We start from the raw sequence: 27804 nt of genomic DNA on the forward strand, positions 1-27804 counted from the left end.
GCTCAGCTCAACCCCCTTAAACCCAATGATGATGATGCACCTTGCTGGTTGCATGACGGTTTGTTTCTTGCCTAATAGCGGCAAAAGAGAATTCACATAGTGGGAAGTGTGGCTGCAACTGTTGTTGTTCCCAAGCTGCTGTCTGTGAAGGTAGGTCAAAGGATATGTTTTTTCTCTCTGTCAGTTATTACTCACTGGAATTGGATTGGTGTTAAAGTGAGTTTATAGCAGCCCACAAGGTAGACAGAAAAGGGTAGAGAATCTTCTTACTCTTATTCATTTCTCAGACCTCTTTTGGAAGGGTCATATCTGCAAAGAAGTTTTGAGCAGCCATGTTGAAAGGTACGGGCAGGGCATTCCAGGCAGGGGGTTGCCATCCCTGCTTGGATATGGATATCTTTGCAGAGGATCCCTAGTCAAGCTTTACCAACAGCTCAATCCAAACCATATCTACTCAGAAATAAGCCCTGTTGACTTCTATGGGCTTAGTAAGTGTGTTTAGAATTGCAGCCTTCAGGGGCATTCATCTTTATTCTTGAGTGCTGCTATCTCACATCTGCACAACACTAGGCTCCTTTCTTCCTACAATGGCCTTCTGGTGACTGGCCTGGCCTGAGGGCACTTAAATCCTTCTTGCCAGAATCAAGTAGGCTAGATTAAATGTTCCCTACCCAGGCTCTATCTTTCAGCTAAGATTTCTATTTTAATTTCCAATCAGAGAAATGTTTTTGTTTGAATTGTATGCTCCAAGCAACTGTAGTTGATGCTTAATATATTATGCTTAATGACATCACTCAGGCCCACCCCTGTGACATCACTTGGGCCTGCCCCATGACATCACTATGGCCCATCCCCATGACATCACTATGGCCTGCCCCCATGACATCACTAGGGCCCACCCCTGAAATCTCAGGGTTTGGGATGCTTCTGACCTGGCAACCCTAATTTCAATAAAAGGTTAACAACAACAACCTCATTATTACTGCAAAAAGCATTCAGTCCAAGGTTCATCAGCTCATTTGGCTCTCCACTACAGCATTTTAAGACAGTAGGTTATGCAAAACAATAGTTGGGGAAGGGATATTTTCATGGGGTCAGACTATCACCAACATATAATTCCAGTGCTCAAAAGCTTGCCTTGGCTTCCCACACATTAGTTCAAGCTTCTTGTATTAATTTACAAGGCCTTTAACAACTTCAAGGACCACCTGATCCCTTATATCCCTGCCTGATCATTGAGCTTTTGGGGGGAGTCACTGTTAATGGTTCCCCGTAGCTCAGATGCATGATTCATATCCACCAAGAGCCACATGCTCCGTATTGTGGGCCCAGTTTTATGGAACTCCCTTCTAGTTGAGGTCAGACAGGCCACTTTCCTGTTGAACTTTTGGCACCTATTGAAGACTTTTTTTTAATTCCAGTAGGCATTTGAACTGAATTCTGATTTTATAAATTTAAACTGCTTTTTAATTTCATTATACTGAATTTAGAGACGATTGTGATTAGCAGTATATGAATTATTAAAATATGTAAAATAGAAATAAATACAAATATGGACTGTACTTCTTGTCTTGCCCCTGCAGTGAAGAAATGCACCAAAATATACAAAAAGGATAGTTGGAAGCATTTGGAGGGAGGGGGTGCAATCTCTAATGTTAGGCTGGATTAATAAATTAATATTTCTTACTCTTTTTATGGTAACTTTGTTTTTAAAAATCAGTGACTAATATTTTCAACATGTGCAGCTAATGGACATGTGCAAATAGTTCACAGGGCTAGTTGAGCACGCCACATGCTAGGCCCCTTCTGCACTTTATAGTTAAAGCAGGCTAATACCACTTTAGACAGTAATCCTGGGGACTGTGGTTGGTGAAAGGTGCTGAGAGTTGTTAGGACAGCCCCTATTCCCCTCAGAGAGCTACAGTTCCTAGAGAGATTTAACAATTCCTCCCTCGTCCCCCTCCCTTCTTCAACCTCGTTTTTCTGTTGCAGCTTCTCCAGTGAATTGTAATCATAAATAGTAAGTTTTTAAAAAATGTCTGGCTGCTGGGGTGGGCTGCAGAATGCTTCCAGGCATAATCGCCATTTCCTGGCTACATCCAGCACTACTTTCATTTTCTGTTTCTTCGTGAGGTTGAAGGCTGAGAATCAGCTCAGGAGTGTAATGTAAGTACTTTTGGAGGGAATTTAATTAATTTGGGGGATAGTGTTTGCTCTGATCCAGGATTCATCTCTGAAAGGCTTGAAGGAATATTAGCATGTCGTGTCTTTTCCTTCACTAATAACGAGACCCCCTCTAAAGTACAGAAAGTGCCCGCTCATGTGTGTAAGACCTAAGCCTTTTCTTTGAGATTCTTTGAGATGTTAACTACTGGGTGAGGATTCTAATTCATGAGCAGCTCTGTTTGGACCAAGAAATAAATAAACGGGTTCAAGAACATTTCTGATGAATCCAGTAATGATTCTACGTTCTTATGGAGATAAATTATTTTTGTTGAAAGAAATCCTTTCTCACCAGGATACATTTGTGCTGCTTCCTATGAATGCTTTATTATTGTTGTAGGATGATGTCCACACATAACAGAAGGTTGTAGGGTTAAGTCCTGTTACAGGGAGGGGTGGAAAGCTTATGTGTGTTGAAAATTTATGCTCTGAAATGCTCTCCCCATTGAAATTTGTTAAGCTTCCCTCGTGACTTTTCCAACAGAAACAGAGAACACTTTTATTTTGACAGGCTTTTAATATGTAACTTCTTTTAGTTCCACTGCTGCTAGTTTTTAATTTAACGTGTAAACATCTTTTAGCCACTGTCTTTAACGTATTGTAACCACTTTAAAGCAATCTGTCTCATTTGTGTTTTTATGATTATATTGCACTGCTTTTATTCTTTATGCTGTAAGCTGCTCTGGATTCAATACTAGAAGAACACTTATTTATTTATTTCAAGAGAATGGCTCAGCGCTACTGAAGAAAAATAAAGAAAAAGGGGAGCAATTCAAAGTAAGCTGGACAATCAAAATGGCTTGGAAAGGTGGATGTCATGAGCCCCATGGAGAACTCTTGGTAGAGTGACTCCAATGACAAGGAGAACTGGGATCCAGAGAAAGGTCCCAGTGCTCTGCAAGGGGGGGGGCGAGTTTGGAGAAGAGCCCTGTGATCTGTTGAGTAGTGTGACCAGTAGTGTGGCCAGACCAGTAGGATAGGCGGCTGCTGCTCCATCCCTCCTCTGCACGGCTTGCTGCCTCCCAAACCACCACCACCCCGATCTGCCTTCTTGCAGAGACGCACTGCCCAAGCAGCAGGAGCACTTGGGGGTGGAGCTGGCAGATGAATTACTGGAGACATCCCTGCCCGTCGCCAAGGATGCACCTCAGCATGCTCAGACACAACAGGTTGAGCCTGCTATTCAGTCCACCCGCAGTGCCTGCTTGCCCAGTCCTGATCGGGGAGACAGTTCCCATGCAACTAGTGTGCCCACCCTGATCCTGCTTAAGGGAATTTGGAGGGTGTGACCAGTTGTTGAGACAACATCTTTGTTTGTGTAGCCATGCCCCAGAGATGCTTGATTGGGAATCCCATAGTTTGCTGTATGAACCGTGCTCGCTTCATGTTCTTCAATAAAGGAAAGAAAAAGAAAAAGTCTACTTTTCCTGTATCTGACACTGCAGGGGTTAGCCAGGATAGTGGATGAGGATATTCTGATTCCTTTGAAGTTGTTGCAATTCCTTTGAAGTTGTAGCACTGGCATCAATTGTAGTATATGCCTGTTTTACCAGTGCAAGAATTGCACTTTACCAGCAATATTGGTACCGCCCCATAGCCGAAGCTCTCTGGGCGGTTTACAACATAAAAGCAATATACCATTACATTTGGTACAATTGATAGTAAAAGAAAACAAATATATCACATTTTAAATAAACATAACCGAACAATAAATCGCAAGCAATATACATATCTTAAAAAAGAAAATATAACAATTATAAAAAATATCTAGACAAAAATAGAAGAAAACCATACATCACATTATAAAACATAAACCAAACAATAAATATCAAACAATATACAGTTCATCAAAAGCAGAACAAAAAAAAGAGAATAACAATTATAAAATATATCTAATAACAGTTATAAAATATGTCTCAAAGTTCTCTACTGTCCCATTGTGCTTTTCACCACCTAACCACCATAACCAGTAGGACTACAAACATTTCTTCCATTGTCCTCTTTCTCCAAGATACCCCAAAACGACTCCAAGTGCGACGCTAAGTTACGAGTTTGCTTGCTTGCTTGTTTGTTGTGCAGACAGCTTAGGGATGGCAACAGATCCGGTGAAAATGCCTAATGGAATTGTGGTGTTTATTCCCTCGAATCATGCCAGCCTAATCCAACCAGGCCAGGATGTTGCTGGTGCTGTTATGCAATGTGTACAATATGGAAACCTCAGCAATCCACCTCAGCAGACCTCTCGGAACAGGGCACTGGCAAAGTGCCTCAAAGTAGAGGCCAAGACTCTGGGGGTAAGTGCACTTGATGTCTGCTCATATTTCTGATTTCAATGGTTTCCCTGTAGAATTAGTCAGTGCAGTCTGAATCCAAACAGTAGCACATTCAAAAAGAATCTGCTGAGTTAATCTCTGATGTGATGGTGAACTCATTATGTAATTGCATTTTTAAACATTTGGGCCCTATTGCCTAGCTGGCTGACTAAAAGGAACCGCTGAAGTTGTTAGAGTAGCTCCTGATGAGCTGGAGCCTTAACATTTGCTAGCCCAAAGCACTCTAATTACTAGAAAAATCTGAAGACCTTTCTCAAAAAACCATGGATCTAAAAATGAAGACTTCCAATTAATTAAGTTACTCCCCAAATAAACCTAGCAAGCTGAAAGATGGTGTGCATACTAGCTAGATTATTTGGGATAGGGTGAACCCTCCTCCCTGGTTAAGCTTGTAGTTGGACTAAGAAAACTGAACTATTTTCCACAATCCTCTAAAAGATAGCTCAGTAAATTACAAGCAGAATGGATTCTCTTATGCTCCCAGTTACGTAATTAGTAGCACAATAAGATCTGACCCTTCTCCCAATGGTCTCCCAAGCCTCTCTCCTCTTCTTTAATCCTCTGAGGCCTCCTTCCTCCCTCCCTGATGCCCATCCATAAGACTCCAACTCTGCACACCCGCTTACTGTCTATCAGCTCTGGTTTGATGATGGCAGCAAGAGATTTCTCTACCACCACCTGCTCCAGAGAGGATTGTCAATAGCCCTTTGGAAAGCTGCATTTTCCAAGTCTACTTTCAAAGATGAACTGGGATTTAAATCTAGATCTGCCCGTAAAAAGTCTGTTTTACTCCCTCACCAAGGAAGTGTTCCATTGTTTTGGCAACAGCACACAAAGGTCACTTCCAGGCACCTTGATTTATGAGCATTCATCCTGTTTTGTTTGTGGTGAGGCTAGATGACATTGCATTGAAGCATTTAGTATCCCACACTTACCAGTGTATTTTCCTGTCACTTTCCTTACTGGAAAAAGTCCCATCTTTTGGGGAAGCAGGTTTGTTTTGCGAGAGTTTCAATCGGCTTTAATTGTGGAGCCTGGGGCCATGGGCACACTAGTCACTTCAAAAGCCGCCAGAATGTTTTCTATGGCTGTGTTTTGAAGTGACACTGCCCTCTGCTGGCCACACCTCCCTTGCCCACTGCTGCCTTCATACCTTTCAGGACCACCCACAGCAGAGCGTTGGGCCCATCACTGTCTCTGCCTGAGCCTGCAGCAAAGCACTTCCATTGGCCATACCTGGAAGACAAAGGGGTCAGTCTACCAATCAGTTGCAAAACTTCACTGAAGCTGAATTGTTAAAAAAATGCACTGGATATGATCCGACAGAGTTTTAAGTGTAAAAAGGGGCAGAGTTTGGCTAGCGCTGTGTTGAGAAAAGAGACATAGAGACACACTGGAAATGGCACAACAGTGTGTCTCTACCCTTCATTTACCTGGATGTGACCCAAAAAGAGTAACAGTCTGGAAGCACCCAAAGACTTCTCTTCCTGAAAATCATACTACAAAGAGAGTAGTATTGTTCAAAGGATATGGTATTTTTTTAAAAATGCTGATTTTTTGCTAATTTGGGAATGATGTTCCAAACTCATGTATTCCCAGGTCCCAGGAAATTGCTTTTATCTTTTGTGTGTATTTTTCCTCCCACAGGCCATCCAGATCATAATTGGATTGATACACATTGGTTTTGGGGCTGTCCCAGGCATTCTTCTTGCACTGGAGTATATGCCTGTCGCCACTGTTAGAGGTTATCCATTCTGGGGTGGAATATTTGTAAGTAGTGTGTATTTTTAGCGCCAGTGTTGTTTGGTATCAGTGGTTCTGAACTTAGTGGCACTCTACTGAACGTTCTTTTAAAAACATTTTCAACACAATGGGGGAGGGAGGTGGAAAGGGGGGCAAGAAACCCACAGATTCCTTGTAAATAGAGTGATTTGGAGTGTTTGGAGCTTTTTGTACATTTATAAGTGCACTGCATTCAAATTCATCTTTTGTTCTTCTTATTGACAGTTCATTGTTTCTGGGTCTGTGACTGTGGCAGCTGAGAAACATGTGAATGGCTGCTTGGTGAGTTATGTATATTTTCTCCTCTTCCTTAAGACTACCAAATAACTTTCCACCCTTATTCAATATTGCTCAAATAAGTATTTACAAGACATCAAAGCTGTTTGTATTACTGGTATTCAGCAACCTCTGCAGCCAGCCTAGAGCAGACAGCAGCAATCAAGTCCTACTTCCTCTTCCTGTCAACTTCCAGCCCTGAACACCACAAGTTTTTTCTCAAATGAAGGCCTTCCTTGACCGATGGAAAATGCTAAGGCAAACCCTGGCCTAGTGGTGTCCTTCTTTTAGTGCTCAGGCAGACAGCTGGGCAGTCAGTCACTCTGCCCTTTCTGATGTTCCTTTCATGGTGTGGGAGATACACCATAAATAGCCTTGCAGCTGTTTCCAAGACCATAAATGAAATACCAGGTGCCTTGAGTCTAAGGATGGGAGGATTTGTCAATTTTGGTTCTCTTAATTTCTCATTTTTCCAATCTCAAATTCAGTTCTCCATTTTTCTGCAGCATTGTGTAATTTATTTATTTTTAAATGCTCATGAAAATTCTTCAGCACTTTAGTGCAAATGTTTCCCAATAAACACATTTTCAGATACATTTTTAATTCATATACACATTTTTGCAAGCAATTTCTCCTAGTATAATGCATTTGTGTATGTTACATTCGCTAATATATTCATTTTATACACACTTTCCCCTAATTTATGTATTTTTGTAAACATTGTTTGTGGGAGAACTGCATTGCAAAATTTGGATAAGTGCAAATTTTGAAGGATGGCTGTGTTTCGGTTCTCATATTGTTTCAGAAACTGCAAATTTGATAGATTCAACTTTAGATGTGAACTGAATTAAATTTCTCTCCTGTCCCTACTTGGATCACAAAGAAAAAGACCACAACGTGGCTCCTCTTATGCCAGCATTGTCTCATTTCCTAGAGAGGTGACACCAGTGTTGGAAGGAACCACATCATTGACCAGAGTTCTCATTTTACCTTAGTAGTGTTGGAAGAAGCCAAAATGCATATTTGCATTCTGAGAAAATACTGTCAAAAGGGGCCCGTTGTTCCAGTGTCTGATATTACAAAATCAAATTCTATATAGCAAGAACAAAGAATCTGTGGCCCTTGAGATGATTCCATCAGCCCCAGCCAATCGGGGATGATGGGAGTTGTAGTCCAACAACATCTTGAGGGACATAGATTCCCTATCCACCCTTTCCTCTGGTGCTAATCCTTATATAGCCATGACTGACACATAAAAAGAGAAATAACAACAGGCTCGGAGAAATCCAAGGTATGTACAAAAAATATATAGGACACCACCATCTTTGAAACAGCCCAATCTCAACCGAGTATGCTCAGTGGGCATAGAATGATGATTGTTAAAAGGGGCAAAATGAAAATGGGGTGGGGAATGGAATAGAGTATGGAGTGGCTAGGCTGGCAGGAACCCTGAATAGGAGCACTTCACGCTGTGCCATTTTATTGTAGGTCCTGCTTGTTTCTTCTGTAAGGGTGAGGAATGACAGACAAGATTTATTGCAAGAGGAGGCTCATTGGGATAACTTCAATCTCTCCTCTCCTCTTCCCAACTGGTTGGGCTGCTAATATAATATGGTAGAATCATTTTCAGCAATAAAAGGAACTAAAGTTGAAATACACCAAAGAATAGAAAGCTGCACAATTTCATGCTTTGAGCTCCTTCAGATTTGCCTTTGGATTTAATTTTTCCATGAAGAAAACCTCAGTGCAGCTTACAACTCAGATTTCTTTCTGATTATGTGTTTTGCTTTACATTGATTAGGTATGACTTTTTAATGATACATTTTGTCCTTAAGGAGACCTGTGCACTCTCTGTACCTTTAGACAGCTTGGCTCTTGATCTTCTTTCTTTCAGATGAAATGCAGCGTGGGACTGAACATCACAAGTGCTATAATGGCATTGTCTGGCATCATTCTATACATAGTAGAACTGGTTTTAAATCGTAGAGGTGGATTTAGTGTTTATTCTCCACATGAAGCTTCTAAATTGAGATATTTTGAGGCACAGGTATGAGAACAAATTCCACAAAGAGCTTTGACTATGTGGTCAGGGGGATATGTGTGCATAGGAAAGAAACCTGTATACACCTTGAGTTCTACTTGCTTTCACTTCACCAATGAACAAAACTAGCCAATGTTTAGTTTGAAAAGGAGCTTGACTTGGTCACATCTGCGCCATACATTTAACACACATTTAAAGCACATGCCTTTCCCCAAAGAATCCTGGGAACTGTAGTTCTTTTAAGGGTGCTGGGAGTTGTAGCTCTTTGAGAAGTAAACTACAGTACCAGGGTTTTTTGGGGGAAGACCTGTCCTTTAAAAGTGCTTTGAATGTATGGTATGGATGTGACCTGAGGCAAAGAGAAATGATGTAGAGAAAACAGCAACCAAAGTTCAAGCTGCACACCTGGTTCTTACACCTGTGCATGCACTTTCTCTGTGTTTTGGTCCATGGCTTTAGAAACCCTGGAATTCTGGCAAGCTCTGGAGTCTTGGCCAACAATTCTGCCCTCCTTTTTCACCACATAGGGTCCCTTCTTTGAATAAGTAGCCAATAGATGGACCCCCATTTACCGCTAGATCAGCCCCTCCTTCATTGTGTACAGCTCCAACCCACAAAGCAATTTTAATCAACCCCCCATTTAAAAGCAGCAATCATAGTGCTAGAATGGGTTTGGTATTTAGCATAACAACTGCATGCTTGTTACGCAGCAGTGTAGGATTCAGACACATTTCCTCAAGAGCAGCATTTCTGTTACTGGAAAACTGCATTTCCTCAATACTCACATACCAATATAGTTGCTGCCATTTTTCCTCACGGGTGGAGTGCTCACTGCAGTCATGAGATCTGTAGGGAACATGGTGGTGCTGTTGCTATGGATTCTAATTGGACAGTGCCTGTGACATCACAATTTTGCTCTTCGACTCTTCCCAATTCATTCTTTGGGGATAGTAGCTTGTTGAAAACTGAAAGAAGTGCCACAAAAGCCAGCAGATTCTGATGTGCCATCAAAAAGCATAAATGCAGATCAAATGATACTTTTAGATTTGAGTTCAGATTTAATATGTCATTGCCTATCAACCAGTTTCAAATGTGTATCTGAACTCCTCTTTGTGATGTTGCAAAATGCAAGCTGGCTAAGAAGGGTGGTGCCAGGGTTTTAATTACTATCACAAATGTCACAATTTTATGTTCAAAGAAGAATTTCTGTGTCAGGCAGATTCCCTGACCAAAGGATTCAAAATGGTCACCAGGCACTAGATGAATTTTATACTGATTAGTAGTGCCCAGAAGAAAAGTAGGCATTGGCGGCGGCAGGCAGGGGGGAACGTTGCAGTGTTGTGCAACAGAATTAATTTGCCAGTACTGAGAGACCTATAAATATATATATGGCCAGAGTGCAAATAGGATTTCCTGAGCCTGGTACACTATACATAGATTGGGGGCCCTACATTCCCACCCATTCAGCCCGTATCCTGGCCAGCTATTGGCAAGAACTGCTTCTTAGGTACATATATTACCAATATGAACAGTTATTTTGAATCCCTGATAACACCAGACAAAAATACTCAAAGTACGTGAAACTTCACAAAGTTGGTAACAGGACCAACTTTCAGCCTAGCCTACCTCACAGGATTGTTGCAAAGAAAAAAGGGGGAAGAAGAACCCAGAAAGAAAAGCGAGGTGCATATAGGTTATGTCATATTCACAAACCTTGCAGTGAGGGGCAAAAACATGCACAAAGGCAGCCCCCCCCCATTGCTTTACCTGCAAATTCCACAGTTCTGATATTTTATAGCAAATGACCAAACTGCCAACACACATACACAAATTCTCTAAGCATGTGCAGCTTGACTGAACCAACTCATAGCCTAACCTACCTCACAGGATTGTTGCAAAGGTTAAAGAGGGAGGAGGACCCGGGAGAAAAGCGAGGTGCAAATATATCATGTCCCATTCAGAGACCATCCAGTGAGGGGGGGAAATCACAAAGCCACCCCCTGCCCATTGCTTTAATGGCAACATCCCACAGTTCTGAAATTTTACAGCAAAATACCAACAAAAAGCTTGCCAACACACACACATAAATACTCGTAGCATGTGCAGCTTGACTGAACCAAATATCAACTTAACCTGCCTCACAGGGTTGTTGGAAAGACTCCATACGCACACACCAGAGATGTAAAAATGTGTACATCCCATATAATAGTTTATTGTCCAAACCAATTGGTCATTGCAGAACTTTTTTTAAAAAAAAATCAGTATTAGTTTTCTGCCAATTAACAGCAGTGACATCTAAGTAAGGTTTGCCTAATTGCTTAAAAAAACTGGATGGGGGCAGGGGGGAGAGAGAGATTAACAACACAAACCTATGCAATGTCTACTAAAAAGCCGCATTGACTTACAGCACAATTCTAACCATGTCTACTCAAAAGTAAGTCCTATTGAATTCAGTGAGGTTTACTCTCAAGTATGTGATATTAGCACTATAGCTTTACTTCCAGAAAAGTGAGTATAGGATTAAAGTCTTACATTGAAAAGGGTTTCAAAACAGGGTATGAATCAGACAAATAAACTGTCTAGCAGCCCAGGGAAATTTAAACTTGTATGACTCCTTATATCTAGAAAACTATAACACACTGAAATGGCATCATAAGCTGCATGTACACTTTATTTCTGCTCAAAAATTATTTGATAGATAAAATGTATTTATATGCTGTTTTTTCCAAATAATTTTAAAAAATTGCACATACATTTTTATTCTCTCCATCACTGAAATTGTTTACTGTACATGCCTACCAAGATCCTGCTGTGCTGTGTGTGTTTCTTTGATCTTTTGTTCTGGACCTCATGCTGGATGTGCACAGAGAGAGAAAAGTGTGCGGGCAGGCACACATGCTGCTGCTGAAAGCAATAAGCTTACTCAGCTCATGAGATGTGCACATGCACACCATTAACCAATATGCAGGAAAAGCAGGAAAAGCCAGCTCTTTTCAGGACTTGCTACAGTTTGGTGTTCAACAAATCCCTTGTCAGTCACAGCTCTGACTTCATTCATTGGCTAAAAATCTGAAAGGGCAGGGATTGGAGCAGCTGGCTAGCTCAATTCACAGAAGTTGCAGGAGGGGGTCACCTCACATTTTAGTGTATAACGTTTGATCCAGAGCACTTAGAAACTTGCTTTTTAAAAAAATGAAAGCTATGAATTTGAGGCCCCTCCTGGCCCTGGCAGAAATGAATCCTTTCTAAACATCAGTAAGCGACCATGTATATGGAATGTGTTTCAGTGACTTCTTCCTCTGCAGTCTACAGGTGTTGCTCTGGCTGTGCTCCTCCTCTTGTTCAGCTTGATGGAATTCTGCATCACCGTTATGATAGCTCATTTTGGGTGCCAGGCAAACTGCTGTACCAATGACACAGTAAGCATTTGATAATTTGTTCAGATCATGTTGAAAAGCCATCTGGGAAAGTAGTGAGGGGGAAATATCTAACTTATGCACCTGAATAAAACATGAGAGAAAATGACTTCAGGTTTACCGTAGAACTCTTGCAGCTCCCTCTGACTGCAAAAAAAGACAAATATTTGCGTGTTAGAACAAATTAAACCAGAACTGTCACTAGAAGCTAAAATGATGAAATTGAGGTTATCATACTTTGGACACATAATGACAAGACATGATTCACTAGAAAAGACAATAATGCTGGGAAAAACAGAAGGAAGTAGAAAAAGAGGAAGGCCAAACAAGAGATGGACTGATTCCATAAAGGAAGCCACAGACATGAACTTACAAGATCTGAACAGGGTGGTTCCTGACAGATGCTATTGGAGGTTGCTGATTCATAGGGTTGCCATAAGTCGTAATCGACTTGAAGGCACATAACAACAACAAAACAGTTAAAAACAAACTAAACAACATCAGAGAAAATAGGGTGGGTCCTAAAAATATACATCTCAGGTGTCGAAAGCCAGGGTAAAGAGGTGCATCTTCAGCGTTCACTGAAAGTTGTACAATGAAGTTGCCAGATTCACCTTGGTGGGGAGGGAGTTCCACAGCTCCCACAGCGAATGCCTTCTCCCACCCCCTGCCACCATCTCCAAATGTCCGTGGCTGGTGAAACTACCAAAAGGGCTCGCTCTGCTGATCTCAAAACCCAAGAGGGTCTGTAGGGAAGGAGGCAGTCTTTCAGAAATTTGGGACCTTTAGGGCTTTAAACACTAACGTGAGCACCTTAAACTGGGCCAGGAAACAAAGTGGCAACCAATGCAGCTTTTCTCAAACAGTGGTTATATGAGCTATAAAGGGAACCCCAGCTAGTAATTTGGCTGCTGCAGTTTGGACCAGATTCTAAGTCCTCTTCAAGGGCAGTCCCACATAGAGCACATTGTAATAATCCAGTTTGAAAGTTACTAGAGCATGGAACACTGTGGTCAAGTCTTCTCCGTCCAAAAGGGGCCAACGCTGGTGAACCAGCTGGAGCTGGAAAAAGGCATTCCTAGCCACTGAGGCTACCTGAACTTCCAGTGACTGTGTTGGATCAAGGAGTACCCCCAGGCTGTGGACCTGCTCCTTCAAGGAAAGAGTAACCCCATCCAGAACAGGCCATCTTCCCACCTCCTGGACATGAGAACTATGGACACATAACACCTCTGTCTTTTCAGGATTCGGCCTCAATTTATTGGCCCACATCCAATCCATTACTGCCTCCAATCACTGGTTTAACACCTCAGCTGCCTCTCCTGATTCAGATGGAATAGAGAGATAGAGCTCGGTGTCATCTGCATATTCTTGGCACCTCATTCCGAATCTCCTGATGACAGCTCCCAGTGGCTTCATATAGATGTTAAGTAGCATGGGGGACAAGATGGAACCCTGCAGAGCACCAAAGGATTATTCCCAAGGTGCTGAACAGTAGCCTCCCATAACTACTTTTTGGAAATGGCTCTGGAGGTATGAGCAGAACCACTGAAGCACAGTGTCCCTAACCCCTACCTCCTTGAGACGTTCCAGAAGGATACCATGGTCAACAGTATCAAACGTCACTAAGAGATCAAGGAGAATGAGCAGGGTCGCATTCCCTCTATCTCTCTCCTGACAAATGTCATCAACCAGAGCAACCAAAGCGGTTTCAGTGCCATGGCCAAGCCTGAAGCCAGATTGGAATGGATCCAAGTCATCAGTTTCCTCCAGCAGTTCCTCCTTCTCAAGCACCTTGCTCAAAAAGGGGATATTTGCCACTGGGCAATAGTTGTTTTAACACTTCTGGGTCTAGGGAGGTCTTCTTAAGAATACGGCCGAAGTTATTTGTGCTGCTGAGTAGGGATGGACAGAGCAGCCGATTTCCATCCTATGACAGTGTCACATACACTCAGTTATAGGTTCCTTTTGTCCCCCCCCTTTTTGCAGATTTCTCAAAAGAATGCATGAAAAATTCAGGTCTAAATGCCACATATTATATATGCAATATAGTTGCAGGAATTTTTTTTACATAAAATGCATATTTTGGGGACCAAAACTGCATCATATTCTTGCAACCCAGATGCAACTCCATACTCAAAGATGCCCCTCTGTAACTTACGAGACTATGAAATTTCTCACCTCTCCAGTCAACCGTAACTTTGCACATGGGAAAATTCTATTCTTGTTCCAGAAAATGTATTCTGTGCAATCTGAGTTCTGTTTGTACCCCAATCGCATATTGTTTGTCTTGTGACTAGTGACATATCTCCTCTGCCACCTGACACACACCATTCCAACACAAAATTAGCTTGGAACTGTACACAGTTCCATTTCTAATGTTCTCCTTTTTTTTTAAAGTGGCAAACAGTATGTAACTCAGATTGCACAGAATACATCTCTTCCCCCACAGTAGCAGCCACCGTTGTGTCAACCAAAACAGGTCATATCCCTCCTTTGCCACTTTAAGGGAAGGGCAGTGGCTCAGTGGTAGAGGATCTGCTGTGCATGCAGGAGGTCCCAGCTTCAATCCACAGCATCTCCAGGTAACGCTGGGACAGACTCCTGTCTGAACCCCTGCAGAACTGCTGCCAGTCACAATAGAGCTAGATGGACCAATGATCGGACTTGGTACAAGGCAGTGTTCTGTGTTCCTAACTGTTTGAATCAAAGCAGGGCCGGTTCTAAAGGGCAGCCAGGTGGGGCACTGGCCCGAGGGCCCCTGGAGCTACAGGAGCCCCTGAAGGGCCCCTCCGCTCCCCTTCCATGATCCACAACAGGAGCCGCAGATCACAGGACAGGAGGAGCTTCCGAACCGCCCTCCATCCCCCCGCTTCACCTACCTTTCTCTCTGCTTTTTTTTGCAGTGCGTGCAGGGTTGCCATCCATCAAGATGGCGGCTGAGGTTTCCATAAGGGGCTGAAGCCTCTGCCGCCATCTTGGTTGATGGTAGCAATGCGCGCATGCCGTCAACCAAGATGGTGGCAGAGGCTTCAGCCCCTTACGGAAACCTCGGCTGCCATCTTGATAGATGGTAACCCTGCACACGCAGTGCACGCAGCCACAAAAACCAGCAAAGAGAGGTAAGTGAAGTGGGGGGATGGCGGGCGGCTCAGAAGCTCTTGTCCTGCGATCCGTGGCTCCTGCTGCGGATCACAGAAGGGGAGCAGAGGGGCCCAGGGCAGGCTGGTGCCCAAGGGCCCTGGCATACCTGGAGCCGGCCCTGAATCAATGGGCTTAAACATTCTTGACAGGACAATGCTGTTCAATATCATGGGCAATATCGGGTTGACTAATAAGAGCAAGAAAGGGTAACACATAGTCAGGCCAGGTGTAGTGAGATCTAAAGTATGACATCTAAGCACCCAACAGCCAGTTCTCACAAAGTTAACATTAGTTTTTGTGTGCTTTTAAAATGTTGTAATATTTACACAATTAACGGGGACTGTTTAGCTTTTCGTTTTTAAAAAGGATGGTTCTTGTTATTCTACTTGTGGGCATGTGCTTGAAATCATAACTGCTATGTGCTCCCAAAGTTCCTAGAATCGGGACAAATCAAAAGGACTAGAATTTTAAATCTGCATTTAAATCTGTTGAGGATTATATATCCAATATTGAAAACTGGGTGTGGTAACTTGCCAAGTGTCTCTTGGTCCCAAAATGCAACAGGCTCCAGGGTCTTCCTGTCAGCTTAACCCTTATGTGCTAAGGTCAACAGGATTACCCTTATGTATGAAATGGCTGGAGACAGGGCTGGCTTTCTCAATGGTCATGCACGGGCGGTTTGTCATGTCTCTTCTCCCTTCAGCGCCAAAGATTTCCTTGCCTCTTTTTGTTTAGATAAGTATTCCTCTCATACAGTTATTCTGAGCAAAAAGATGATAATTTGAAACTGAGGGACAAGGTTCCCTAAACGAATAATTTGGCAAGAGTCTTATTAGAGTAATTGCTGAGAGAGGGGGAGGGGGTAATCTCAAATATCAGTAAATCTTATAGGACTGCTGAGCCAATAGGAATCAGAACAAGAGTTTGGACAAACATGTTGATTACAGAGTGACAACCTTTGTCAAGGCCATAAGAAATTTCTTTATCCCAGGCCAGATCATACTAGATACTAGATACATACATATGGTTTCTATGAGATGCTAGATCCTGCCCGGAGTCTGTCACAGCATGAATCTGGACAGTTGTCTTTCAAAATGGGATATTATGCTTTTTAAAAGCGGCTTCAGAAGAAGCAAGCAGACACAGGCTCTGGTAATCCTGTGTCATTTTTCCAACATGTCTGATCATTCAGCAGGAAAAATACCTACAACAATTAATGGATTGGCAGTAGGGATGGGATCTGTTGACCAGTGCTGCTTCAAAAGCATTCTGTCAGCCTAACAGGTGGCATCAATTTGAGTTCATTCTTTGTTCACTATCTGCTGCTTTTACCAGCCCAATTTTTTTCTCCCCCAAAATATTGATATTAATATTGATATTTTGGAAAGGAAATGTCGCTATTTTGAAAGGAAATGAAAGCGGCTTCTCCGCCTCCGCTGTGACTGAGGCTGGTCAGTTTTCACATTAGCAAGCAGAGACCAGCTGTTTTCCTTTTGGAAGAGCAGCTTTCAGTGGTCCCCATTCCCCACCTCCTTCTCGGCAAGCCTAGAGTACTTAACGTGGGAGAGACTTTCTAGGACTAGGCTTGCCTTTTAATCTCTATTATAGACTTAGCTTGCTTCCTCCCACTTGGATTATTCGAGCAGAGGGGGGTGACAAAGAAAGAGAGAGAAACCTATACTGCTGTGCTGTGAGTAAAATCAATAAAAGAACAATATATTCAATGGAATATTCAAGGGGGGGAAATCTGGTGTTGGGGAAAGACTGCTGAAATTCAGAGCAAACAGGATCACTCCACAAAGATGGAGAGTATGTGGACTATTTAAAAATACAAATTCAGCTGAATTCTCACCCATCTCTAATTGGCTGCCCCTATTCCTCACAACCCTGGGAGCAGCTACGCTGATAGAATTCTGTTTCAGAAGAAGCAGTTGCTTTAATGAAAATGCCTAGAGAGGTGTTGGGTGGTACTCAGTAACGTCACCATGATGCTGCTAATAATGATATTGAGGACAATAAAAATATTTCTTGTAGCAAATAATTTTTGTTTGTTTTGTTTCAGGCCATAGCTTATCTGCCTTGCGCTGTCACTGGGGAGAGTGTGGCTCTCACTGAAAACAATCCTGCTCCTTCAGCCTACAATCCTGCTCCTTCAGCCTACAATCCTGCTCCTTCAGCCTACAATCCAGCCTACAGTAATGTGGTGGTTTCTCCCCAGTCAGAGATTTAATTAAGAACAAAAAAGAAAATATGGGAGATATAACACCAGCTATCTCAGCAATCCTGCAATCTCATACAAGATAGTACTGATTTCTTTCAGATTTGCAAATATATCCAACCTTCAATGCTATGTGCTTGCGCTGCAACTTTAAGTAATAAATTAGATAAATCAGTTTTAGAAGTGATTAAGATGGGGTGGAAGCATTTTCCACAAATGTATTTAGGACTGAACCCAAGCCTTCCAGAATCCAGACTGACTGCGTTTTCTGTAACTCTCCCTTTTCCCATTCCCGCACTTCTCAAACACGGGGCTGCAGAAGAGTAAGAACATAAGAGCCTGCTGGATCAGGCCAGTGGCCCATCTAGTCCAGCATCCTGTTCTCACAGTGGCCAACCAGGTGCCTGGGGGAAGCCCGCAAGCAGGACCCGAGTGCAAGAACACTCTCCCCTCCTGAGGCTTCCGGCAACTGGTTTTCAGAAGCATGCTGCCTCTGACTAGGGTGGCACAGCACAGCCATCACGGCTAGTAGCCATTGATAGCCCTGTCCTCCATGAATTTGTCTAATCTTTTAAAGCCGTCCAAGCTGGTGGCCATTACTGCATCTTGTGGGAGCAAATTCCATAGTTTAACTATGCGCTGAGTAAAGAAGTACTTCCTTTTGTCTGTCCTGAATCCTCCAACATTCAGCTTCTTTGAATGTCCACGAGTTCTAGTATTATGAGAGAGGGAGAAGAACTTTTCTCTATCCACTTTCTCAATGCCATGCATAATTTTATACACTTCTATCATGTCTCCTCTGACCCGCCTTTTCTCTAAACTAAAAAGCCCCAAATGCTGCAACCTTTCCTCGTAAGGGAGTCGCTCCATCCCCTTGATCATTCTGGTTGCCCTCTTCTGAACCTTTTCCAACTCTAGAATATCCTTTTTGAGATGAGGCGACCAGAACTGTACACAGTATTCCAAATGCGGCCGCACCATAGATTTATACAACGGCATTATGATATCGGCTGTTTTATTTTCAATACCTTTCCTAATTATCGCTAGCATGGAATTTGCCTTTTTCACAGCTGCCGCACACTGGGTCGACATTTTCATCGTGCTGTCCACTACAACCCCGAGGTCTCTCTCCTGGTCGGTCACCACCAGTTCAGACCCCATGAGCGTATATGTGAAATTCAGATTTTTTGCTCCAATATGCATAATTTTACACTTGTTTATATTGAATTGCATTTGCCATTTTTCCGCCCATTCACTCAGTTTGGAGAGATCTTTTTGGAGCTCTTCACAATCCCTTTTTGTTTTAACAACCCTGAACAATTTAGTGTCGTCAGCAAACTTGGCCATTTCACTGCTCACTCCTAATTCTAGGTCATTAATGAACAAGTTGAAAAGTACAGGTCCCAATACCGATCCTTGAGGGACTCCACTTTCTACAGCCCTCCATTGGGAGAACTGTCCGTTGATTCCTACTCTCTGCTTTCTGCTTCTTAACCAATTCCTTATCCACAAGAGGACCTCTCCTCTTATTCCATGACTGCTAAGCTTCCTCAGAAGCCTTTGGTGAGGTACCTTGTCAAACGCTTTTTGAAAGTCTAAGTACACTATGTCCACTGGATCACCTCTATCTATATGCTTGTTGACACTCTCAAAGAATTCTAATAGGTTACTGAGACAGGACTTTCCCTTGCAGAAGCCATGCTGGCTCTGCTTCAGCAAGGCTTGTTCTTCTATGTGCTTAGTTAATCTAGCTTTAATCATACTTTCTACCAGTTTTCCAGGGACAGAAGTTAAGCTAACTGGCCTGTAATTTCCGGGATCCCCTCTGGATCCCTTTTTGAAGATTGGCATTACATTTGCCACTTTCCAGTCCTCAGGCACGGAGGAGGACCCGAGGGACAAGTTACATATTTTAGTTAGCAGATCAGCAATTTCACCTTTGAGTTCTTTGAGAACTCTCGGGTGGATGCCATCCGGGCCCGGTGATTTGTCAGTTTTTATATTGTCCATTAAGCCTAGAACTTCCTCTCTCGTTACCACTATTTGTCTCAGTTCCTCAGAATCCCTTCCTGCAAATGTTAGTTCAGGTTCAGGGATCTGCCCTATATCTTCCACTGTGAAGACAGATGCAAAGAATTCATTTAGCTTCTCTGCAATCTCCTTATCGTTCTTTAGTACACCTTTGACTCCCTTATCCAAGGGTCCAATTGCCTCCCTAGATGGTCTCCTGCTTTGAATGTATTTATAGAATTTTTTGTTGTTGGTTTTTAATGTTCTTAGCAATGTGTTCCTCGAATTCTTTTTTAGCATCCCTTATTGTCTTCTTGCATTTCTTTTGCCAGAGTTTGTGTTCTTTTTTATTTTCTTCATTCGGACAAGACTTCCATTTTCTGAAGGAAGACTTTTTGCCTCTAAGAGCTTCCTTGACTTTGCTCGTTAACCATGCTGGCATCTTCTTGGCCCTGGCGGTACCTTTTCTGATCTGCGGTATGCACTCCAGTTGAGCTTCTAATATAGTGTTTTTAAACAACTTCCAAGCATTTTCGAGTGATGTGACCCCCTGGACTTTGTTTTTCAGCTTTCTTTTTACCAATCCCCTCATTTTTGTGAAGTTTCCTCTTTTGAAGTCAAATGTGACCGTGTTGGATTTTCTTGGCAATTGGCCATTTACATGTATGTTTAATTTAATAGCACTGTGGTCACTGCTCCCAATCGGTTCAACAACACTTACATCTCGCACCAGGTCCCGGTCCCCACTGAGGATTAAGTCCAGGGTTGCCGTCCCTCTGGTCGGTTCCATGACCAACTGGTCTAGGGAATAGTCATTTAGAGTATCTAGAAACTTTGCTTCTTTGTCAAGACTGGAACACATATGCAGCCAGTCTATGTCCGGGTAGTTGAAGTCACCCATTACTACCACATTTCCTAGTTTGGATGCTTCCTCAATTTCATATCTCATCTCAAGGTCTCCCTGAGCATTTTGATCAGGGGGACGATAGATCGTTCCCAGTATTAAGTCCCTCCTGGGGCATGGTATCACCACCCACAACGATTCTGTGGAGGAGTCTGCCTCTTTTGGGGTTTTGAGCTTGCTGGATTCAATGCCTTCTTTCACGTATAGAGCGACTCCGCCACCAATACGTCCTTCCCTGTCCTTCCGATATAGTTTATATCCAGGGATAACCGTATCCCACTGGTTTTCTCCATTCCACCAGGTCTCCGTTATGCTCACTATATCAATGCTCTTCTCTAAGACCAAGCACTCCAGTTCTTCCATCTTGGTTCGGAGGCTCCTAGCATTAGCGTACAGGCACTTGTAAGCAGTGTCTCTCTTCAAGTGTCTTTAGCACTTGTGGTTAGGCCTGTGGTAATTTTGCTCTTCTGAATTTATATCCTGTGCCCCTGCTCTCACAATGCCTACTTCTAGGCCTACCCCTTTTAAAATTTCATCATTTCTTTGGTTTTTATCCCAGGGGGGAGGTTTATTCCGAACCGGACCTTTCTCAGCTCCTGTCGGGTTTCCCCCCTCAGTCAGTTTAAAAGCTGCTCTGCTACCTTTTTAATTTTAAGTGCCAGCAGTCTGGTTCCATTCTGGTTCAAGTGGAGCCCGTCCCTTTTGTACAGGCCCGGCTTGTCCCAGAATGTTCCCCAGTGCCTAACAAATCCGAACCCTTCCACCCGACACCATCGTCTCATCCACGCATTGAGACTGCGAAGCTGGGCCTGTCTGGCTGGTCCTGCGCGTGGAACTGGTAGCATTTCAGAGAAAGCCACTTCCTTTAGGGAAAGCTTCCTTTAGGGAATCAATCCATCTCTTGTTTGGTCTTTCTCTTTTTCTACGCCCTTATGTTTTCCACAGCATTATTATCTTTTCTAGTGAATAATGTCTTCCCATTATGTGTCCAAAATATGATAACCTCAGTTTCATCATTTTAGCTTCTAGTAATAGTTCTGGTTTAATTTGTCTCATCCACGCATTGAGACTGCAAAGCTGGGCCTGTCTGGCTGGTCCTGCGCGTGGAACCGGTAGCATTTCAGAGAAAGCCACCTTGGAGGTCCTGGCTTTCAGCATCCTACCTAGCAACCTAAATTTTGCTTCCAGGACCTCACGGCTGCATTTCCCCATGTCGTTGGTGCCAACATGCACCACGACCACTGACTCCTCCCCAGCACTGTCTACCAAACTATCTAAATGACGGGCGATATCCGCAACCTTCGCACCAGGCAGGCAAAACACCTTGCGGTCTACACGCCCATCACACACCCCACTGTCTATGTTCCTAATGATCGAATCACCCACTACAAGGATGTCTCCACCCCCTGGAGATATATCCTCGCCACGAGAGGATAGCTGCTCATCCCCCAAGGAATGGGTCCCTTCTAAGGGATCGTTTCCCTCTTCCTCAGCTGGATGCTCTCCTTCCCCGAGACCATCGTTCTCCATGATAGCAGGAGAGCTATCATCGCTGGAGTGGGACACAGCTATAACATCCCTGAAGGCCTCCTCCACACACCTCTCTGCCTCTCTCAGCTTTTCCAGGTCCGCCACCTTGGCCTCAAGGAAATGAAGTCGTTCCCGGAGAGCCAGGAGCTCATTGCACCGAGAGCACACCCACGACTTCTGTCCAACAGGCAGATAGTCGTACATGCTGCAGGCTGTGCAAAACACTGGAAAGCCCCCACACGCCTGCTGGCTTCTTACCTGCATAGTTTTGTTTGAGGTTTATTACGTCAATAGGTTGGAGACTGTGGTTTAGTTGAGGTCAGGGAACAGAAGGGCAGAATGGGGGGCCCTGGCCTCCTTGCCCTGCTGCCGAACTTGCTCTGCTGCTTAACTCGCCTTGACGCTTTGTCAGCTGGGGCCTTGACGCTTTGTCAGCTGGGGCCTTGACGCTTTGTCAGCTGGGGCCTTGACGCTTTGTCAGCTGGGGCCTTGACGCTTTGTCAGCTGGGGCCTTGACGCTTTGTCAGCTGGGGCCTTGACGCTTTGTCAGCTGGGGCCTTGACGCTTTGTCAGCTGGGGCTCCCTCTAGCTCGTGGAGCAGGCTCCCTCGCTAGGTGCTCTGACTTTATATGTGTGGCTGGTTCCTCCCAGCTACTGCTGCCAGCCAATGATGTGTTACTTGAGGCTGATGGCTCAACTATCAGCTGGGGCTTAACTCTTTAGTATTCTCTCAGGCTTCCTTCCTTTGAAGGCAGGAAGGCAGGCTTCCTTCCTGAGCGAGGGGCGGGGCTGTTTAAGCTTTTGGCTGCTTTTAATCTCAGCAAGGGGCTGCGACTTCCAGGCAAGTCTTTTGTGTTTGTTGTTTTCCCACCTAGAACAGCCTGACCTTTCTTTAACCTAGGGAAACAGAGCTTGTGGTTGTGTTTCAGGAAGGCTGAAGCTGCCCTTTTTAGCAAGGACTGAGCTGTCTCTCTCCCTGTATGTATCGGTGGAGTTTCCTTTTTCCCCTTCTCTCCGACTGGAATTTAGCCTTATTTACAGTGTCCCCTGAAGCTTTCCTGCTAGGGTGGTGTTGAACACTAGCTTTCTATAGGCTTCCTTCTCCTAGGATCTGTCTCCTAAGATATAGGTTCTTTCAGGATTTGGCTCCTAGCTCAGGGTGACCTTAGGCTGCCCTTATTGCTTATTTCTCTGAGCTGTTTTAATTCAGTTAAATAATGGAATAAATGGGAGCTACTTACCCTCTTTTTGCTCTGCTGCTTAACTCGCCTTGATGCTTTGTCAGCTGGGGCCTTGACGCTTCGTCAGCTGGGGCTCCCTCTAGCTCGTGGAGCAGCAGTAGGTTACAAAAGCACTAGATCAGGGCTGGGGAAGCTGCAGCCCTCTAGATGTTGTTGGACTCCAACTCCCATCAACCCCAGCCAGCATGGCCAATGGTCAGGGATGATGGGAGTGGTGGTCCAGCAACATCTGAAGGGCCATAGGTGCCACCAGTGTCCAGGCTGAATGAGGTGCATGTGGTTCCTTCCCTCCCTAGGCTTCACAAATCCCTATAATACTTGGGCCCAGAGGACCTTAAGGACCACCTTAGTTGCTGAGGTCTTCTGATGGGGCACTTTTGATGGTCCCACATGCCCCTGAGGTTGGGCTGGCCTTTATCAGGGGCTGAGCATTTGCCATGGCAGGCCCTGTGGAACTCCTTGACAGTAGAGGTTCAGGAATCATTTTTAGACGTATTCTAAAAATGGTATTTAAATAGGCCCTTCAAACTTGAGATTCTCTGCCAGCCAATATGTTTGCCATTTTAAAATTGCTTTGCTGTTTTTTTAAATTGTATACTGCCTTGTACTCTTTTATGTGAAAGTGTGGTTTATAAATCTTTAAATAAATAAATGAATAGGCTCTGCTGCACCTGCTCACAAAGGACATAGCTGAAGCCCTGCAGCCTATGCAACTCTCACTGTTGTGTAGCAGCATTCAGAATGCAATGAACCATGGGAAATTTAGTTCCCACAGTTCTTAATGTGCTTTGCTGCTGCTGTGAGCATGCTTAACAGCAGAGCTTGGAAAAGTTACTTTTTTTGAACTACAACTCCCATCAGCCCAATCCAATGGCCATGCTGGCTGGGGCTGATGGGAGTTGTAGTTCAAAAAAGGAACTTTTCCAAGCTCTGCTTAACAGCATTCAGGTATGATGGGAAACAATAGAAACTACATTTACTTTCTGGATGCTACTGCTCATGCTTGTGGCCACAGCCAGAGACACTGGGAGGTGGCAAAAGTATACTTACCTAGGTTTCCCAGCAGCCCCAGTGCTCCTGTGCAGCATCTAAACCTAACGAAGGCCTACAGCATTATCTACCATGAGCGCTCCCTAATGCTGTCACCAACACATCCAAGGACTCCAGGGGAAAGGAGTGTCAGGGCTGGGTTGTGGGTAACAGTTTGAGGTGAGCTAGTGTAATGGGCCCAGCCCTAAATAGGCTTAACATTAGCTTGAACTTGCTTAAGATGAGGATAATATTGCTGTTATTGCTTCCATAGATTGCCAGTTATGTCCACATTTATATCCATAGTTTGCTGCTTCATTATACTCACAGAATGCTCTCTGAAAGGATTTTGTTTCTCCCCCTCCCTCATAAGTATGGAGATTCACCTAATAGTGTACATAGAGATAATATTTCTGGGATGGCAGCCAATGCTTATGTTGTGTTTGTAAACACATGATAATAGTCCTGGCAGTGAATGGAATTCCATTTAAGGCAATATTATTGTGAATGTCAAGGGATGCTGACAGGAGTCAGAGTCAGGAGCCAGAGTCAGGGTCTAAAAAGGCAAGCCACTTGAGGCTCTGGAGCCATCTCTTGCAGATGTGGTCAAAGACCTGCAGGAACGATGTATTCCATCCCAGTCAATGTATGGGTGAGATGTGTTATTGTACATATTTTCATCTACTTTGTACCTTCAGCACTATGGTAAGACTTTGAGTTTTAACTCTGTCCATTCATATACTTGTCACCTAAGTGATTTTGTGTCTTCAAGGTTTATACTTTAATGTTAGTGTAAACAGAAACTTCTTTCCTGCTGATTTGTATTCTACTTTTCTGTTTCTAATATGATGGCTAAAGCCATTTAGAGTGCATTTAATAGCTGTAGTGTGCAAGACATGAATAAATAGCATATTATAAGAATATTCTGCTGCTAATATCATACTCCCCTATTATTTCTGATACTCCTAAGACCCAAGAATCCTTGGTTGGGGTCTCCAGCTATTATTTCCACCTACTCCAGAAGCCTGCTGTTGAAAACCTGCAAGCTTAGTTGAGCTAACATCCAACCTTCAATATAAGGACTCTGAGTAGATACAAGTAAAGGGAAAAAGCAAGAACCCTCAGTCCTGTGCATTCACAAGAAAGGGGGCTGGCCTTGCCGGTATCACTAGGAATCAAAATCCATAGGACAAGCCTGTAGTCAGGACCAAAAGGAAAATCAGGAGGCAGGAGCAAGCTAGAAGTGAAGACTGACTAAGGATACCGTCTCTGACCACTTAAAAAATACTGGAGCCAACATACCGCTAACGCACCCTTCCAGCACTGATGTGGGCAGCCACATTGCCACTACATGGGAGTACAATGTGAAGTGGGCCATTGTTTCTCCTCTTGGTTTCGCCTGCTCCCCCTGCATCAGCTGGCAGCTTTGGAACGGGGTGTCTGCATGCGCCATCAGAGGAAAATAGATGCACTTGTTCTACCTAATGGTGAAAAAAGTAAAGAAAACTAGCAGCTTTTAGGGATGTGGGCAGGGGACTGCTAAAGATATTTTTTAAATACTTGCTTCAAAATAGCCATTTCCATATAACCCAGAAAGTGCCTTTTTTCACATGCTCCCACAAATGTTCAGTACATAAAATCCATTCTAACAGTGAAGTTGAGTTTCTAGGTAAAATAAGCAACAATTAAGCCAACCACATAGAGAATGGTCTCAGGTACAAATTCAGTGTTGAGTGCCTGATGTTATAGCCCTTGAGATGTGGCCACAACATGCCTACTGCCAGCAGCTGAGTCCACAATATATTTTTAAAATGCATTTAAGCTGATCTGATCAGGTTTTAGAGTAAACAGGTGGAGTTTGACTGGTGGCGTATGCCCCTTTTTTCAGAAAAGAGAGGTGGAGACACACTGGAACTGGCACAGCAGTAAGTTTGTCTCTACCCTAATTGCAGAAAGCCACATGGTTTCATTCTGGCCTGAATGCTAGATTACAAAGATGCCACACTTTTATGCCACACCTGAAATTCAATAAGCAAGGAGTCAAATGTAATCTTTTCCAGGCTAAAGATTACCCTGCTCTTTCAATAGTTCCCCACAGGATGTGGTTTTCTAGACTGCTCACCATGCTGGTAGTCCTTCTGTGGACACACTGATATTTATGAAAGTCCTTCTTAACATGTGGTACCCAGAACTAAACACAGCTATCTGCTATGGCACTTGACCATAGTGGACTCTATGTTTCTGTTAATGCAGCTTAAGATTGCAAACATCTTGTATTGATGTAGCAAGCAGCAGCTTCAGGAGCACTTTTTGTTAGGGATGTTAGGTTTACTTAGGAAAACAGCAAGAAGGAAAGGGTTTATCCCTTCCCTGCAGTGATGCTTTCCCCATCCAGATTCCCTGTCCAGCTGCTAACCATAAAAGTTTGCAGACAGTGGAAGGCATTCATGCAGTTCTGATATCACATCCGGTTTGGCTCAGAGTCCCATTCATTGCCATTCATTTAGGTGCTATGAATCTCCCCAGGACTTTCTTGAAGGCTGCCTTGACATCTTTGTTGCGCAAGCTGTAAATCAAGGGGTTGACCAAAGGGTTGACCACTGTGTAGAAAAGTGCATTTGCCTTGTCCCAGTTTGGAGTGTGCTGGGAGCTGGGTCGGGAATACATGAAGAGGATGGAGCCATAGAAGAGGGAGACAGAGATGAGGTGGGCAGAGCAAGTGGAGAAGGCCTTGCGCCGCCCTGCAGCTGAACGGATACGTATGATGGCTGCCACGATGCCCGTGTAGGAGCCCAGGATGAGAGCAGTGGTTATCAGCACGTTGCAACCAATGACTGTGGACAGGATGAGTTCATAGATCTGAGTATCACTACAGGCCATCTTCACAAGTGGTGGCGCATCGCAAAAGTAGTGGTGGATAATGTTGTTCCCGCAGAAGTGTAGGCGGAAAGTGTTGCCTGTATGCACAACGGCATTAGCAAAGCCAGCCACGTAAGACCCAATGACCAGCTGGATGCAGAGTTTCCTGGGCATGGCAGTGGCGTAGAGGAGTGGGTTGCAGATGGCCACGTAGCGGTCATAGGCCATGGCGGCTAGCAGGAAGCATTCGCTGTAGGCTAAGCCAGCTGAGAAGAAGAACTGAGCTGCACAGCCTGCAAGGGAGATGGCATTGTTCTTGGACACACAGTCAGACAGGATCCGGGGAGTGTAGACTGAGGAGTACCAGACATCCAGGAAGGAAAGGCTGCCCACAAAGAAATACATGGGTGTGTGCAAGCGGGAATCTAGGTAGATCAGTGTCATGAGACCCAGGTTTCCAGTCAGGGTTAGGGTGTACGAGACCAGAAAAAGCACAAAGAGGATGATCCGCAAGAGCGGATCTGTTGTGAAACCCACCAAGACAAAGCTGGTAAGTAGTGTGCTGTTTCCGTCTGTTTCCATTATCACCAGAGGTATCACCTGTCAGTACAGGAAAGAGGAATGGAAATGTTCGCTTTCACCTCAATGGTATATATAGAGTGTATCGGAAAATGCCTGTTTGGCATCATTTTGCTTATTGACAAAACTGTTCTCGTTTTTGTTTTTGAAATGTCTTGCAAATATTTAAGGTGCACTGCTTTTACAGGAAGGTGTCATGTAAAGGTGTGCATCTCACCA

At 43.9% G+C, this 27804-nt stretch overlaps 2 protein-coding genes across 2 annotated transcripts in view; one reads left to right on the top strand and one right to left on the bottom strand.

Annotated features, from left to right (window-relative positions):
• Window positions 1-18419, top strand: part of LOC133377962 (uncharacterized) — a 60101-nt gene extending 41682 nt beyond the window's left edge. Inside the window, exons 8-14 of the mRNA XM_061612749.1 lie at window positions 2036-2166; window positions 4235-4517; window positions 6204-6326; window positions 6564-6620; window positions 8509-8661; window positions 11961-12074; window positions 17278-18419. Coding sequence (XP_061468733.1) covers window positions 2036-2166; window positions 4235-4517; window positions 6204-6326; window positions 6564-6620; window positions 8509-8661; window positions 11961-12074; window positions 17278-17445 — 1029 coding nt within the window. The 3' untranslated portion in view covers window positions 17446-18419. The remainder of the gene's footprint in view (window positions 1-2035; window positions 2167-4234; window positions 4518-6203; window positions 6327-6563; window positions 6621-8508; window positions 8662-11960; window positions 12075-17277) is intronic.
• An 8227-nt stretch (window positions 18420-26646) lies between these two features.
• On the bottom strand, window positions 26647-27588 carry LOC133378243 (olfactory receptor 9G4-like). Its single transcript, XM_061613041.1, has one exon. It carries the CDS (start codon window positions 27586-27588, stop codon window positions 26647-26649), a length of 942 nt encoding a protein of 313 aa, XP_061469025.1.
• Between the last annotated feature and the right edge of the window lie 216 nt (window positions 27589-27804).

Source organism: Rhineura floridana, chromosome 2 (genome assembly GCF_030035675.1).
Source record: "Rhineura floridana isolate rRhiFlo1 chromosome 2, rRhiFlo1.hap2, whole genome shotgun sequence".
Lineage (NCBI taxonomy): Eukaryota > Metazoa > Chordata > Lepidosauria > Squamata > Rhineuridae > Rhineura > Rhineura floridana.

Coding starts and splice junctions, on each gene's coding strand:
- LOC133378243 (XM_061613041.1), bottom strand. CDS start 27,588: ATGGAAACAGACGGAAACAGCACACTACTTACCAGCTTTGTCTTGGTG.